A 16,555-nucleotide genomic window follows, 5' to 3' on the forward strand; every position below is an offset into this window, starting at 1 on the left:
TAACAGAGACGAAGGAGGGCGGGACTTTATTTGGAGCCATTTCTAGAGAGAGAGAGATACATTCCTTTGTCTCTCGCTGTGATTATTGAATAAACTAATTGGTAAGAACTCTTTTTTTAATCAGCTTCTTTACTGCCACCAGGAGAGGGACCTGATTCCCCGAGCCTGCCAGGCAGGAAATGATGTGGCTGTATCCTCCTTCAAGCCTGGGGACTCCTTGAGAAACAAGAGAAAGCAACCTTAACTGACAGGAAGCAGCTAAAATCACACAGGAAACCTCTTGGATGATGTTCTCTGCCATAAAAGGATTCTTTGGTCAGCCGACTTTATATGAATGGGTATCACTTTCTTCATTGTCACACCAACAGAATGGGAAGGTCCCACAGCATGGCTGCAGCCATGGTTTCCACATAATGTTTCCAAGAGAGAGCTGCTGTGGGACAGGTGTGAGGGTCCTGCGATGCTCCTCCACAGCTCTGCCTATGTGCTTTAGGACTGTGTGGAACATGGGCTCTGTGTCCGGTGAAAGAGGCACGGCCTCTGATGGGTCTCTCGAGAGATCAAACAGCAGAGGAGGATCGTGATGCGTTACACCTTCTCCAGAACATGGGCAAATCCCTTTTCCATAACAGGCTCCTGCGCCTTTGGGATGAAAGATCGGCGTTATGTAATGAGCCTTCCATAATGCACCACCTGGGAAGAAAAAGAAAGCACAAACAAAAACACCCTGAAACAATAATCATGAAGGTGATGATGTTCCCTGGAGATCTGGCTGAAATTTGAAAATTCAAATAAATTTACTTGCCAACAGAAGGAAATGCACAAGAACAACTCTCCGATAGCCCAGTGCATTAGGTGTAATCTATTCCTCTCACTTTCCTTCTGGCCTGATTTTGTCAAGTTCCATTGACAATGAACTTTATGCCCAGAAGTCTTAGGAACACTGCTTTCTATGGCAATAATTACCAGGCATGTTCTCCCCCCACCCCCGCAAAAAAGTAGTAAATTTAAGTACACCTGCATCTTATTATTTTTAATAACAGGTTTGTTTTCACATTCTGGGGAATTTGTTGTACTCACTGTCTTTCTGATGCCACCGTACTGCATGTAAGTATGATCCACAGTAATGAAACATGAATTCATGTTCTGAATGCTTGACTTCTTGTTGTAGCAAAGGCAATAGATTCCTTCCGTCAATTATTCTATAGTGACAAAGAAAGAATACGTCATCAGGCAGAAGACTCAAGTGAAAAAGCCATGTTTTTGCAGTGCTTTCTTGTAAACAGAGCCCCCCCCCATGCATTCATATCAATTTTGAACAACATCCTGAAAAGTCTGTTTTCAATATTCCCCCCCAGCATTTGATTAAACACAGATTTGGCCACAAGGGACAAAATTACATTATGTCCAAAGATATTATAACAAAGAAGAAAGATGAGTGTATACGCTATTCAAAGAACTAATTATGAGGAAAGAAGTCATGAAGTAGTGCAGTTATTTAGATATTTGCTGCTGCTGCTTCTTTTAAGTGTTATGTGAGCATGCTTAAGCTTCAATGCTGCAGAAAGGGAGCAGCCAAAATTATAAACAAAACCTAACTAGGGAAACATTTCCAACATTCACAAAATAATATAGGCCATAAATGGAGGAACCATGGTCATCAGTTACGGCACAGATGCTGTGCAGTAGGTGCTTACAACACTAACACAACCATATTCCACACAGCATTAATGATTGCACTGATGTACTAGGTGGGCTGGGAATTTTCTATTACTTTCATTTCAAAAGATGGCAAAAGTGCTGGAAAAGTGTAAGTTGCCTACAAAAAGGTATTACTTAATACCTTAATTCAGATGACTGAATATTGCAAAAGAACACTGGAGGATAACCTGTCCCCACCCCCCAAAAAAGGAAGGAAGGAAGGAGGGAGGGAGGGAGGGAGGGAGGGAGGGAGGGAGGGAGGGAGGGAAGGAAGGAAGGAAGGAAGGAAGGAAGGAAGGAAGGAAAAGTGTATGCTTGAACAGAGAACCTACACTGGCTATCAATGTCCACTGCTCCCAGGCTACATTATATATTGCATGATGAATTCTGCTTATTTCAAGATGCCTTCAAGTAGAGCATGCACAATATGAGCAAGGATACAGGCTCTATACCTGTCTTGTGGTACAGTTCCTCCAGCCACATGAGCCACGGTAGGGTAAATATCCATAAGGCTTGTTGGTTCGTCAACAACAGTGTTGGCAGGGAGCATTCCAGGCCACCTTAAGATGCCTGGCACACGAATGCCTCCTTCCCAACCTCCCATGCCTTTGCCCCCTACATTGGGAATAGCAGAAACAGACATGTTTATTATACTTACCTTCCTAAGCAAAAGAACATTCCAAGTCTTTTGTGGGTGGTGGAACCACATGGCCTTTCCATTTTCTTTTAAACTATCAATATGCACTAAAGGGCCGAGAATCAGTGGGATTACTTTCATTTCAAACAAAAGCAGATCACAGGTTTTGGAATATATTGCAACCTTCTGTATTTGTATTATTATTTTATTTATGCCCCACTCATCTGTCTGGGTTTCCCCAGCCACTCTGGGTGGCTTACAGCATATATAAAATATCAAACATTAAAAACTTCCCGATACAGGGCAGATGTCTTGTAAAAAGTTATGTAGTTCTTTATCTCCTTGACCTCTGAAGGGAAGGCATTCCATAGAGAGGGCACCACTTCTGAGAAGGCCCTCTGCCTGGTTTCCTGTAACTTTGTTTCTTGCAGTGAGGGAACCAGCAGAAGACTCTCAGAGGAGAACCTCAGTGTCTGGGCTGAATGATGGGGGTGGAGACCTTTAGGTATACTGGCCCAAGGCTGTTTAGGGCTTTAAATGTCAGCACCAACACTTTGCTCAGAAATGTACTGGGAGCCAGTGAAGATCCTTTAACACCAGTGTTATATGGTCCCGGCGGCCACTCCCAGTCACCTGTTTAGCTGCCACATTCTGGATTAGTTGTAGTTTCCGAGTCACCTTCAAAGGTAGCCCCACACAGAGCTCAGTGCAGTAGTCCAAGTGGGAGATAACTAGAGTATGCACCACTCTGGCAACACAGTCCATGAGTAGGTAGGGCCTCAGACAGCATACCAGATGGAGCTGGTAGACAGCTGCCCTGGACACAGAAGTGACCTGCACCTCCATGGACAGCTGTGGGTTACCCAATAATATTTATCAGCAATATGCAACTCAAAGGAGTTCCCAGAGACATATGTATACAGGGTGTGGTCAATAAAAGACCACATGCCTCCTAATTTCATAGCACAGGAAAAGAGATCAATTTATCCTGGAAGACAACCCAAAGCAAAATTACCCAAACTTCCAGATAGGCAAAGCAACTATACTGTTGCATTGTTTACCTTTATATATGCCATTCCAGCCACCCAGCTGTATTGTTCCTTCCTGAGCTTCCAGTTGCCCTCCATGGTCTGAGGCAAAATAGGTCAATGTGTTGTTTCTCAAGCCTTCCTTGTCAATAGCATCTAGAATTTGACCTACAGAGTTAACCCCCCACCAAAAACAAATATTTACTATGGAGACAATAGCACACAAGGAATTTGTCTTATCTTATCCTCAAAACAGTCCTGTGGTACAAGTTAAGCTTGGCTTCTAAAACTGCTCATGAAACAGGGATAACCTATCTCTCCCTCCTGACTTTGAAAGAGGCTAGCTGTTCCTTAGATGCACATCAAATTATTGCATAAAGGTGTACGTTGTAGAATTGACAGTAGCCATGCAGGAACCTTTCTCCTCCTCCTCTCCATCCTAACAGGACGTGTCTGTGATCCCACCAAAATTGTAATAAACTGCAGCACTGAGGGCAGGATGTTGTATATTTCACCTTTGTACTACAAGAAAGGGTAGCTGATTTTTAAATCATTCACTCAATCCTTGCAGCCCATAAACAAGGCAGTGTTCAAGACAGCCACAGAATCATAGTCCATGCCTCACCACCACTTGGGGTGATCAGTGTCCATTAACAGTGTCCATTAACAGTGTCCAAGAGAAGAATGCTTAGAGAAAGCCAACACACCTACTAACCAGTCCATTTCTTCTACGTTGTCTCCATATATCCCATGCCTGCTTTTCCCAAGAAAAGCTTCTGTTGTAAACAGGGGCGTGTGGACGTGCAAAAAAGAAACAAAGAGAAGGAATGGCCCATGCTTGTTGCTTAAAAGAAATGAATAGAACACATTTAGTAAATTGCAGCATCTTTGCAGTTTGATATTTCAGGAAAAGTGTTTAATTACCTCTGAATAAATGAAACTGCTTCCTTTAGGACAAGAGAAGCCGTTCTTTCCAGCTTCATTGGTTGTTCAGTGATGTTGTGGTTGCGCATCAAGATGCAATTCCAGTATTTCACAAAGCCATAACTGGAGTACCAGGAAGCAAAAAACAGGAACCCAAGCAAAGCAAAAAAGGTGACCACCTTCCAAGTAACAGAGACCAGTCCTGTTGTCTTTCCTACAAGAGCTGTGAGAACTGCAAGGGCAATAAGTTGGGTGTAAAACCATAGCTTAGCCTGCAACGCTGCATCCAACTCTGGAGGCTTGTGGTCCTGGCAGTTGTTGAGAAGAGTGAAAGGCATGCCATAAAAGTAATCAAAGCCGTGACTCAAAGGATGGTGGCAGTGATCATGGACAGAGTCACAGTTTACCCCTTGATGCCACTTCCCTGGAAATTAAAGCAGAAAACAGTCTGTTATTATTACTTGGAGTGGATTCTGCTGGCCACCCCTTCAAAGTTTGATAACTAAAGTTATCTTCCAGGAAGGTCTTCCTTTCAAACACAGTCGCAATGAATGGCACTGTACAACCGTGCAGTTTCATGGGACTACAGCAGCACTAAAGCACTCTTGTAGCATTTTAACATGTCATGGCTTCCCCTAAAGAATCCTGGGAACTGGAAGGGGTTACGTGTGCTCACCTAACGTACCTACAATTCCCAGTACCCTCAAGAAACTAGTTTGTAAGCTTCTCCATAACGTGTAAATCTGGTATCAGTGTGCTTTAAAAGTATGGTGTGTTTGTCCACTCAAATCCTTATTTCCCTCCCTATAATGATCCTTTAAGCGGAGATTTCAGAATGATCCTTTAAGTGGCATTACCTGACCATCTGTGCGAGACAGTGTTAATCTTCATGTTTAATACATGAACCATTTCTCAAAAGGACCGCTGTGACTGTGAATCTTTAGAAGTACTGTGAACGTTTAGATTTACAGGGAAACTGCAACACAGCAGATTTAGTGGAGTCTCTTGACCTACTAACCTCCACTGTGAAATCAAACGACAATTTGTTGCACTTGGCTTCCTTTTCAGTTGATGGTCTAATCATTTGACTCTTAACTCTCACGCACGAGCCCAGCATGTAGTCTGAGAAAGACTCCCACAGAAAGCAGCAATGAGAATGCATCACTTCAGGAGCACTCCTAATCCACACAGAAAAAGTCCTAAACATCTAACCCGGTCCTGAATCTCAAGATGACCTTAACATACAGTCATTACTGTCCCTGAACACTGTTTACACAATTGCAGCCAGGTGTTTAGGTACTGGTGCATACATGCAACTATAAATAGAAATCTAGTTAAAGTATTATTTCTTTTCTCTCTTTTTTACAATAATTTGGTATTTCTGATTTTTCTTTTCACTTTACTTCTGCCATCTTAAATCATGAATGTTACCAAGTGGGTATACAAGTCAGAAAACAAAGACATACTTGCCGACACACTTGGTAACATATTTGCCTCGCTCAAATGCTTGCTACAGTACAGGCAGGTTATTGTGTAACACTGTTAGTATAAGTCACATAAAAGTAGGTCATGTTAATGTAGCACATTCTGACCCAGTCATACCAAATATCCCAGGTTTATTCTCAACACACACCCGAGAGAGAGAGACAGGCAGACAGACAGGTTAAAGAGGGCAATTTCCAGGTAAGCATGGGGACCCTTAGCTTTAACAAACAAACAGAGGATCTTATGGGAAAAGGTAATAAAGTCAATGTCAAAGCTGCCTTCATTCCACAGACCTTATGATGAGGAAAGGTCAGGCAACAAACATTTTCTTATCTGCTGGAACCAGTAATTTTTCATCATCTTCACATCCAAGATTTAATAAGCATTTGTTTTTATACGAAGACCTGAAGCTCTATAGACACCTATGATCATGAGGAGGTCATAGGATTTCTACGTACCTACAAGTCCCGTGGCATAACCCTGCTGCTGCAAGACCTTGGCAAAAGTGGTTTCATTGGCAGGGAGTCCTCCTGAGCCAGCGTTCCACTGCAGAGCCCGATATGAACCACCTGAAGCCATGCCTTTATTACCAAGGATAAAGACCACAAGTAAACCAACCACCAATACATTTATCAAGTTCAGTTTACATGGATCTGCATCACTTTTTACACTCAAACCTTATCAAGACATCAATATAACCCAGCTGTACAAATTCATCCGGCTGGATCCAAAGGCTGCTGGTGTCACAAAAATACCATATCCTACCTTTAAATAATACTATCACAGGAATGAGCTCCTGTCCTGGGACACAACATAATAATGCTAAAACCATTTCATTGATGGGGAAAGTATTATAGAAGCTGTAAAAACAAATGCAAAGCTTAGTCATTTAAATATGGCTCCTTGCGTCATCAGCCTGGTGAAACTTCAACAGATCCCAGTATCATCCAGCCTAATGCCATGTATAGTGACAATTCTCAACAGATAATTAAATCAACAATTTAAGTAATTGTCATTATTTAAACTCAGGAAATACATCACTGAATTACACTTCACTGATAGTAGATTCAAGACAAGACAGATAGTTAACTTTCAGAACTCATAGCCACAATAGGCCATGGCCGCTAGCTTAGATGGCTGTAAAAGAGGTTTAGATAAATTTATCAGCACCTGGGTATCATGCTAAAAAATGCAGTCAGGAATGAAGTACTGGTTTTTCATGTGGAACAAAACTGTACTACTTTCAGCATGCTTATTTTGTTCAGCTTTGCACATTGTCTCAGCTGCACATCAAACCAAGCATTCCAAATATACTCGACCTGATCTGATGGGGTATCTGCCAGTCAGAAAAGCTGCTCTGCTTGGGGTACAAAGCGAAGCTGCAGCAATGTGCTGAGTAAGCTTCACTCCTTCCTTTGCCAGCCGGTCAATATTGGGGGTGCTGAGATAGAAAGGTGATATATTAATAGAATGAAATAGCAGGAGACGAAAGAAGGAGGCAATATATGGCAATTTATCTTGACAGTCCAAGCAACCTGCATCACATAGGTGACGCTCCTTTGTAGTGACAAGCGACAGTGAAGTAAAATCAACTGGAAGATGGCCCAAAGCTCTTCAATAAACCTTTTAGCCAGTGTCATATTCACAACAATGCAACAGTAACCCGAGAATCCCTTACTTGATAGTGTCATTGCCATAGCAGCCTAGATCTCCAATCCCGAGGTCATCGGCCAACATCAGAACAATATTAGGTTTCATGTTCGGAGCTGCATTTGTCCCACGGGCATCAAGTGATATAAGTAAAGCCAACAGAGTAGCTAGATAGATTCTGAAATAAAAAATCACCAAACAATGGTTTACTTGTATGAAGCTGACAGGAGAGAGGAAAGACCAAGACCATATGACAGTACAGTGGTACCTCGGTTCTAGAACGTCTCTGTTGACAAACGTTTTGGAACACAAATGCCAAAGACCCGGAAGTAAATGCTTCCATTTTTGAACACGCCTCAAAAGTCGAACGGCTTCTGCTGCGTGTTTTTCAATTTTCTCAATTGAATGTGCAAACAGCCCTTCGTGCCTCAGTTTCTGAACCTTTTGGAACCTGAACGGTCTTTCAGAACAGATTACGTTCGAGAACTGAGGTACTACTGTATTTTTAGTATGCCAGTGATAAAACTGTTATAACGGACTACGACAGTTGAGTAAAATGGGGCGACACTTTCAGGACTGCTTTAGATGTAAATTATTATGATGCAATTTTAATTATAATAATTTATTAAATGTCTGTTCTGCCCTTCTTTCCAAAGGAGCCCAGAGTGGTAAAGCAATATGATTGAAATGAAAAGTTTAAAAAGTTAAAACATCTAAAAACAACAAGCACAACACTGCAAGCCTAAGTATTGGATGGATCCCCACTTTACTCCCACCTCAGGTTGAGAACTATGCATCTCTGCTATAACAGGTCCCCATGTGTTGGGAGAAATGTCTGTAGAGGGAAGATTGTCCTATGCATGGAGGCCTCAGGATACCAAGAGGTACAACAGACTCTGTTAGAGATAGGCCCCATAAGGTGTGGACAGCACAGAGGCAGAGCTGTGACCATAGGGGTGGGGCTAGAGGCATGGTCCTGATTTAAGGATAATATCACGTTGCCCATGCTAGGAAGGGCAAGAACAACCCCCCCAACCAATATTATTGTTGTTGAGAGCAAGCAAAAATATTTACTGCTTCTTCAAATGGAGGCAATTCCCTCCCCCCCCTTCCCTGCCCGCCTACTCTTGTGCCTTTAATAGCAGCTCCACAGCCTAGTATTATGCAAGTGAAGTTTTATTCAGTGTGCAGGAAAATTGTTTTGTAATGGGGAAAGCTCGTTTGCTTAATTGCTGCTCCTAATGGCAAAGGTAGGAGGAAGACAGCTCTACCTGCCACGTCTTTGTAGGGTCTTGATTCCCCTCCAATTTACTTTATTTTTTAATGGAAAGTTCAGTCATTTACATAACTGAAAACCGACTCCCTGCTTTACAAACTCCATGGTTCCTTTGAAAACAAAGACCCCCCCCCAAGCAAGATGGCAGGAGTTTGACTTTTCTGAAGGACGGGAGTCTAAAAGGAGGAAGCAAGCGGCAGGCTTTCGCCTCCGACCCCGCTAGTCAAACACAGGCTCAAAACCAGAGCTCGCCGACACTGCGCTTCCAGACACGCAGAAATGGAACGCAGCTCCGTGGAAAGCAGCCGTCATGGTCCAAGGAAATCGGGAAATGCACACCTTGGAAACGAAGGAGAGACCCTCTCCAGGCGCTCGCCCTCTGCTTGGCTGAGCCCACCGTGTAGCCAGGCAATCCCCATCGCGAAAGCCAGGACCCACCCGGAAGAAAAGGAGCCTGGCCAAGGGGCAAGGCTTAGGCAGAGCCAGTAAAAGGCTGCAGAGAAAGCAAAAGCCTTCCTTGAAAACAGCGAGCTTCGGTAAGGGGATGAGGGAAAATTCCAAACTTTCTCAGAAAGCGTAGAGCAGGCTTTCTTTCATAGAATCATAGAGTTATATGGGATTGTGTGGGGTGTTAGGTAGTACTTTTGGTGGGGACGCGTCGCTCTCCTTCTGGGATACGTGGTCCACTTTAGTCCCCACCCTGCACTCAGCTCTCACCTAGGGCTCCTAGAAACTGTCAGCGTGCAGGCACACCCTAGGAATAGCATCAATTGGCTGGCTAAACCAGGTGAAGGTAGCTGATGGGACTCAACCTGAAATATACTCAAGAGTCGAGAGTGGATTTCATGCTCTTTATTCAGCTCATAGTGGTGAGGAGGCAATGAAATTCCCCTCTAAGTATCTGCTTTATATACATTATTTACACAATGGGCTGCACGTGATTGGCTAATTCCGGAATTCTCCTGTAGGCCAATCAAGTTGTGGATTCACTTCTATCTGGAGCTGGATTGGGTGGCTCCTGCCAACCAATCATACTGCTGCATTGTTCTAGGACCAATCAGACTGCTGCATTCTGAATCCTATTGTTCTAGGACCAATCAGACTGCTGCATTCTGAATCCTATTGTTCTAGGACCAATCAGACTGCTACATTTTGGATCCTATTGTTCTAGGACCAATCAGACTGCTGCAGTTTGTATCCTATTCAACTCAGTACATAACACAACCCCTCATAGGGACTTCACCCGCATGCGAAGACAATCTCTGGCAGAATGAGCTGACCAGACCAATTGTGGGTCCAATGGTTAAGAAGGTGGTTTCTGCACATGCTGTAGAAGGAAGTAAGGGGCAGATGGGACTCATCAGCTTGGGAAGGTAGCCCATCTAGGAGAAGGAAAACTCTGGTCTTAAACCTCCATTGCCTTGCGGGATATCTTTGGGGGAAGAAAAGGCTAGGAGTAAATCCTACAGAAATCCAGAGTTCCTAAGATGGTTGGTTGGCACCTTGTGTGCCTCCTTCCTGCAGCCAAGTCGGTGCCAAACATATTGTTCTGCTTCCCTTTGGGCTGCATTTCATTGTCTTTCATTGTCAGCCCTCTAGGTAGATAAAAGAAACTTCAGAAGGTAAATAGGCCTGTCCAAAATGATTTATGGCTTTTAGGGTTGTTGTTTTAAGTCTAGCTGAAGCGTCTTTTTAAGCATGTGAAATGAATAGGTACTATCTTGAAGGACCCAGGAATACCAGATGATAATATCTGAATGTTTATGCTCATCTGTAGCTTTGATTCAATTGCCCTTTGTAGAAAGAAGGGCATTGCAGACAGTTACCACCTGTTTTATCAATCAATTTATGGACAACTTCATATAACTGTGGGAATGTTAAGGAAGGTAGGAAAGGTTATATTGTTTTGATATTATCCCTCCTCACTCACGCCAGCATGTAAGTAAACAGTAGAGCACATTCCCTTCCAACTTATTGGAAGCTAGTTGATGATTCATTAGAATTAAGCAATCGAGTTTGGCTTGTCCAGTCTGGATTGTTCCTGGCAAGTTTCCCCTTTATTTTCCTATTAAAATAATAACACAACACAGTCTTCTTTAAAAGTAAGAATAAAGTTTTACTCACATTCAGTTCACAGCAGTAATCTGAAGGTAGGCTTTATCTTGTAGTTACACTGAAAAAAAGTTTGAATTATCTCAGACTTTCTGCTTGTGGGCTCCATCCTATGTGAAGGTTTGAGCCATGCACTGGTTAAGAGCCAGGAGAGTGAGAGTTCATGAGTAAGACTATGACACCAAGAGATTGAGGGATGGTTGCATGGCCAGCCCTTTTACCTGGTCAGCTAGGGTCACGTCCATCCAGAGCAGGTATGACAGGAAGTCCTCCCTTTCTGCAGCCACATTCCCATGTATCCATTCTAGGCAACAGGAAATTGTACTTGACTGCTCTAGTAATAATACATCTCACAATAACAAATCACTTAGTAGTTTACAAATAAAAAATGGTAACACCACAAAGCTAAAAAACAAGTAAGAGGAAATACATAATGTCAGCATCACAATAAAATGCAATATTGCTGTACACATCTCCAAGCAGCAAAAGACTCCAGGGGCTCCAACGCTTACCCAGGATTCTGTTTCCTTGGAATGAAGGTCAAAGGAGACTTTGGTGTTTTTAGGATATATGGTTTTATTTACACACACACAAACATATACACACAATGTGATCAAAGGATGGAGGGGCTCACAGCATTAACTCCCCAACAGATCTTTGTTCCTCATTAGGCTTCCAGCAAAGCCCCAGGCCAGAGCTCTTGGGTCTAGCACAGAGCAAGACATGTCTCTGTCTCTGGCTTCAAGCATCACACAAAAATAACTTGACCTGTTATTCCCCATCCCATGGCAGCTTGGCATCCAGCCAGGTGAGCAGGCTGGGAAATGGCCTACCTATTTGTCTCCATTGCAACTTATTAGGGCACGTAACACAGGAAACTTTAAAATGATGTCCGTTTTATAGGTTTTCCTTTTCTTTGTCACACCAGCAGAATGGGAAGGTCCCACAGCATGGCTGCAGCCATGGTTTCCAGATATTGTGGCCAAAAGAAAGCTGTGATTGGACAGGAGTGAGGGTCCTGCGATGCTCCTCCACAGCTCTGCCTATGCGCTTTAGAACTTCATGGAACAGGGGCTCCGTGTCTGGTGAAAGAGGCACAGCCTCTGATGGGTCTCGAGAGAGATCAAACAGCAGAGGAGGATCATGTTGTCTTACATATTTCCCAGAACATTGGCAAAATATTATATTGTAACAACCTCCAGATCCCTCTGGGTGAAAGATTGGTGTCATATAATGAACCTTCCACACATTTCCACCTGGTGGGAAAGAATCCACATGAATATATTATTATTATTTTTAAAAACTATTTATTGAATTTTCAAATTTTACACATTTTTCCACCCTTCCATGATGTCCTATGTTTTCCCTTAAATGCTTCATATTTTTGATTCTTAATCTCTACATTTAACCATCCTGAGTTATTCATCCTGATATTTCTAAACTGTATTTCAAATCCTGCTTGCATTTTCATAATACTACAATATTTCTTTAAATATTCTCTGAAATATTTCCTTTCCTCCAAAAACGTTTCTTCATTCTTATCTCTAATTTTGCCTGTTAGCCTTGCCATTTCTGCATGCTACATCATTTTTATAAGCCATATAATTAACACACACAATTTCCTCAGTCTTTATACTGGCTGCACCACACACACACACACACACACACACACGCACACACATGCATACCTTGTGAGGAGGGCAGATTTGTAAAGCTTCTGGTCAATTGCAGTCCTTAAATAAAAAACTATTATGTGCCAGATTCCTGGTTATGTACCTTTGCTCTAGCTAGTATAATAGGAGTGACCAAAGGGGATGGTAGATCCCATGATATGGTCTGGAGGGACTAATACCTTCCTGAAACTAATATCTGGATGGGAGACCACCTGGAATCTCATGCATGCTCCCCAAGTTTCCATGATGGAAGAAAGGCAGAATATATTTGTAAGAAAAGAAAAAGTGACTGTCCATAGAATAGCTGCCCCTTTCTCTTCTTTCTGACTCACTTGTACTGGGGTCTTGGATCATGCTGAGCCCTCATTTTCTTTATGGTCCCCAAATTTCTCCTTATCAGAAGTGCCACATATCCCGCTTCTATGTTAATTCTTATGAAAGAGTTTTTACTTATTAGTGAACCAGCCCAAGCACCCCAAGGCGATGGTTTCAACACTGAGATTGTTCCTGCCAGCGTCTTGATACATATTAAAGTCACAGCCAAGTGACTTTTTTTGTAGAATGATATATCTCAGATCAACCCAGAAACAGATTGTCCTAAGTGCACTGCTTTCAAGATGGGGGATTTGTTAGAAGAAGAAGAAGAGAAGAGTTTGGATTTGATATCCCGCCTTTCACTTCCTTTAAGGAGTCTCAAAGTGGCTAACATTCTCCTTTCCCTTCCTCCCCCACAACAAACACTCTGTGAGGTGAGTGGGGCTGAGAGACTTCAAAGAAGTGTGACTAGCCCAAGGTCACCCAGCAGCTGCATGTGGAGGAGCGGAGATGCGAACCCGGTTCCCCAGATTACGAGACTACTGCTCTTAACCACTACACCACACTGGCTCTCGCCAGTTACCACATTTCATGACAGTGCCTCACTGAAGCGGCACTAAGGCTGCAATCCTAACCCCATTTCTCTGGAAGGAAGCCCCGCTGAATTAAACAGAACAAATTTTTCAATGGACATGGTTATGCTTGTGTTGTAAGCTCCCTACAATATCAGACAGTGTGATGAACATTTGCATTCAAGCTTGTAATTTTAAATGGCAGGTCAGCATGTTTACTTGCAAAATGAGCTGCTCCTGGGTACATAGTCCAGGCCACCATAATGACTGACAGTCTAGAGCCTTTTGCTGCCCAAAGATCTGCTCTTAATCACTATGCATTATCTTGACGTATGCCTTATTACGCATCTGTCCTTTTGTTATACAAGAGCACAATGGGAAATAGGCGAAATGTGGGGGCCCAACGGGAGGATGCAAGTAGACCGAGAAAAGAAATCACCATTTGAAATGTGGAAGTGTTCTTAAGACCAAGTACCATGCTAAACAAGAAATCCATTAATTCATGTTAGGCATATGGTAATACAGCACCCAGAAGTGACTGCTGCTTCACCATTTTGAAAAAGGACTTAATAGATTGTGAAATAGTGAAATAGGGACACATTTCTTTCTACTGTGAGACCAGTATCTTCCAAGCAACACAGCTTGTTGCAATTGGCAAATCTGTCAATTTCAGATTATCTCAGTTTTTCACCTTCCCAAACTTAAATTCAGTTCCCCCTCAGTTTGATTTTTTTTAAAATTTAAAGCCCGCATGAAAATTCATTGACATTTGGGTGGGAATTTCTCCTCATATACACTTTTGCCAAATATACACCTTTTTTATTATATATATTACTTGGCTAGAGAACTAAATTGCAAAAGTAGGTTAAGTGTGAATTTCCAATGATGCTTGTGTTTTGGGTTGCACATTGTTTCAGAAAGTGCAAATAAGGTAGGTTCACCTTTAAATGCAAACTTAATCAAATCCTTCCTCCTATACCTAATCTGTGGTCATCCTACATTATCCTTATAAACATGCTGAAAATAAAGAGGGACCTTGAGTCGCTCATTCTTCGTTGTTGATCTTTACTAATTTCCTTAGTCCGACTCTATTATTATTATACCATCTCTTCAGAAAACATAACTATTTTGCCATTGTTTTGTGAATGATTATTTTACCAGAAATTAAATAGATTTTTAATTTGAAGGAATTCGCTGTACTCACTGTCCTTCTGGTGCCACCGTGCTGCATGTAAATGCATCCCACAGTAGTGAAACAGGAATTCATGCTCCGAGTGTTGAACTGATCCCTGCAGCAAAGGCATCAAATCTCGACCATCAATTATCCTGAAGGGACAAAGGGAATGACTTAGATTGCTTTCAACAAATTGCCCTTGGATTGGTTCCACATTAGTTATGCATTCGGAACTTTGAAACAATAGTAACTATGTAATTTGCTAAATGAATGTGGGTGATATCTGCTAGTTTATATCTAAAGCAATATTGTTTTCTATTTGTAACCACTATGTGAGTCCTTGGGAGCTGAGAATTTGAGATGACAAGTGTGTGTGTGTGTGTGTGAACGCGCATATGTGTATATATGTATATGTATGTGAAAAAGGTAAAGGATCCCTGGATGGTTAAGTCCAGTCAAAGGCGACTGTAGGGTTGTGGCGCTCATCTTGCTTTCAGGCCGAGGGAGTCGGTGTTTGTCCACAGACAGCTTTCTGGGTCATGTGGCCAGCATGACTAAACTGCTTCTGGTGCAACAGAATGCCGTGACAGAAACCAGAGTGCACGGAAATGCCATTTACCTTCCCGCTGCAGTGGTACCTATTTATCTACTTGCACTGGCGTGGTTTCACACTGCTAGGTTGGCTGGAGCTCACCCTTGGGGGAGCTCACCCCATTGTGGGGATTTGAACCGCCGACCTTCTGATCAGCAAGCCCAAGAGGCTCAGTGGTTTAGACCACAGCGCCACCTGCTGTGTATATCTACTTATCAAGGGAAGTTGGCCACCTGTATACAATAAAACCACAAGCCATTTTGAGACACTGGTAAATATAGGAAAGTGTCTACCTTGACACATTGCATACCTGTCCTGTGGTACTGTCCCGCCAGCCAGATGAACCAACGTAGGGAAAATGTCCATTAGACTGGTTGGTTCATGAATAATCTTGCCCTCGGGTAGCATTCCTGTCCATCTAAATAATCCAGGGACACGGATTCCTCCTTCCCAGCCTGCCATGGCTTTTCCACCTAGAATTACCATAGAACAACACCTCATGATTAAAACTGAACTCCCTGCCATGCACTTATTTTGTTGCTCATATAGAAAACTGAATAAACTGCACTTCATTTTTTTATGCCATTTATTTAATACTTCACCCTTCAAGGGAGAAATACACTCACAAATTTATCAAGCAAAGAAAAAGATAAAGCCACCAAAACATGACCACCAAAAAATGTAACATGCCTAGATAGCTCAGTTAAGCATGGATGGCTCAGTTGCTTAAAGTGATAATGCCAAGGTTGCAGGTTCGATCCCTGTATGGGACAGCTGCATATTCCTCCATTGCAGGGGGTTGGACTAGATGATCCTCAGGATCCCTTCCAACTCTACAATTCTATGAATCTATGAGAAAAACAGTACTCCCACTAATAATATATCTCTATCTCTATCTCTATCTCTATCTCTATCTCTATCTCTATCTCTATCTCTATCTCTATCTCTATCTCTATCATCTCTATCTCTATCTCTATCTCTATCTCTATCTCTATCTATCTCTATATATCTCTATCTCTATCTCTATATTTCTATCTATCTATCTATCTATCTATCTATCTATCTGGGGAAACAGAGGCATTTGTCCAGTGCTCAAGGGATGCTTTATGTTTAAGAAGGCAATCTTTCAGGACCCAGGACATGGAGGGTTTTAAAATCTTAAGTACCGAAATTTTTTACTTGTGCCTCAAAATGGGCCTGGAATCAGGGCTGAGATATGTTCCCATTGTCCAGTCCCAAGACTGAGTCATGAGCAGAATGACTTCCATGTGCACAGTGGACCTTCCCTTCCCTCAATGGTCTCCCCCAAATCTGTTCCAGAGGGTTGGGTATACCCCCAGCTGATTCACAGGAGAAGGGAAGGGATGTTCCATTGCAGGGGTGTAGCAAGGGGGTGTGGTGGGTGCTGTCCACCCT

General features: G+C 42.5%; 2 protein-coding genes and 1 long non-coding RNA gene across 8 annotated transcripts in view; 1 reads left to right on the forward strand and 2 right to left on the reverse strand.

The window, feature by feature from the left end:
• Positions 1–11,133, reverse strand: LOC310761110 (arylsulfatase D-like). Of its 3 annotated transcripts, none has more exons than XM_083610714.1 (10): positions 10,826–11,133; positions 7,454–7,603; positions 7,095–7,216; positions 6,234–6,356; positions 4,291–4,714; positions 4,074–4,210; positions 3,400–3,534; positions 2,154–2,316; positions 1,081–1,202; positions 1–693 (listed from the first exon to the last, which is right to left on the reverse strand). In XM_083610714.1, exons 2-10 carry the CDS (start codon positions 7,531–7,533, stop codon positions 317–319), a joined length of 1,683 nt encoding a protein of 560 aa, XP_083466840.1. In that variant the 5' UTR covers positions 7,534–7,603; positions 10,826–11,133; the 3' UTR covers positions 1–316. The 3 variants fall into 3 exon arrangements, with proteins under 3 accessions (XP_083466840.1, XP_083466838.1, XP_083466839.1); XM_083610712.1 differs by lacking the exon at positions 10,826–11,133 and adding an exon at positions 9,041–9,220; XM_083610713.1 differs by lacking the exon at positions 10,826–11,133 and adding an exon at positions 8,697–9,028.
• Positions 9,150–16,555, forward strand: part of LOC310761365 — a 24,776-nt gene continuing 17,370 nt past the window's right edge. The window contains exon 1 of the long non-coding RNA XR_014547433.1: positions 9,150–9,237. This is a non-coding gene — a long non-coding RNA (uncharacterized lncRNA). The remainder of the gene's footprint in view (positions 9,238–16,555) is intronic.
• LOC310761115 (arylsulfatase D-like) overlaps positions 11,370–16,555 on the reverse strand; it is a 15,677-nt gene continuing 10,491 nt past the window's right edge. For all 4 annotated transcript variants that reach the window (XM_083610724.1, XM_083610723.1, XM_083610725.1 and 1 more), the window contains exons 9-11: positions 15,450–15,612; positions 14,578–14,699; positions 11,370–12,069 (exon numbers count right to left, since the gene is read on the reverse strand). In XM_083610724.1, the coding sequence (XP_083466850.1) occupies positions 11,711–12,069; positions 14,578–14,699; positions 15,450–15,612 (644 nt within the window). In that variant the 3' untranslated portion in view covers positions 11,370–11,710. The remainder of the gene's footprint in view (positions 12,070–14,577; positions 14,700–15,449; positions 15,613–16,555) is intronic.

This window comes from Podarcis filfolensis (assembly GCF_964270895.1).
Source record: "Podarcis filfolensis genome assembly, chromosome: 4".
NCBI classification, from domain to species: Eukaryota; Metazoa; Chordata; class Lepidosauria; order Squamata; family Lacertidae; genus Podarcis; species Podarcis filfolensis.

What these genes read in the sequence shown, in the direction of transcription:
- LOC310761110 (XM_083610712.1), bottom strand. Translation starts at nt 9,120, where the DNA reads ATGGGGATTGCCTGGCTACACGGTGGGCTCAGCCAAGCAGAGGGCGAG. An exon ending in CAGATACCCCATCAGATCAG is followed by an intron (nt 6,357 to 7,094) that starts GTCGAGTATATT and finishes TTGGTAATAAAG; the next exon opens with GCATGGCTTCAGGTGGTTCA. An exon ending in AGAAATGGACTGGTTAGTAG is followed by an intron (nt 3,535 to 4,073) that starts GTGTGTTGGCTT and finishes TTAACTCTGTAG; the next exon opens with GTCAAATTCTAGATGCTATT.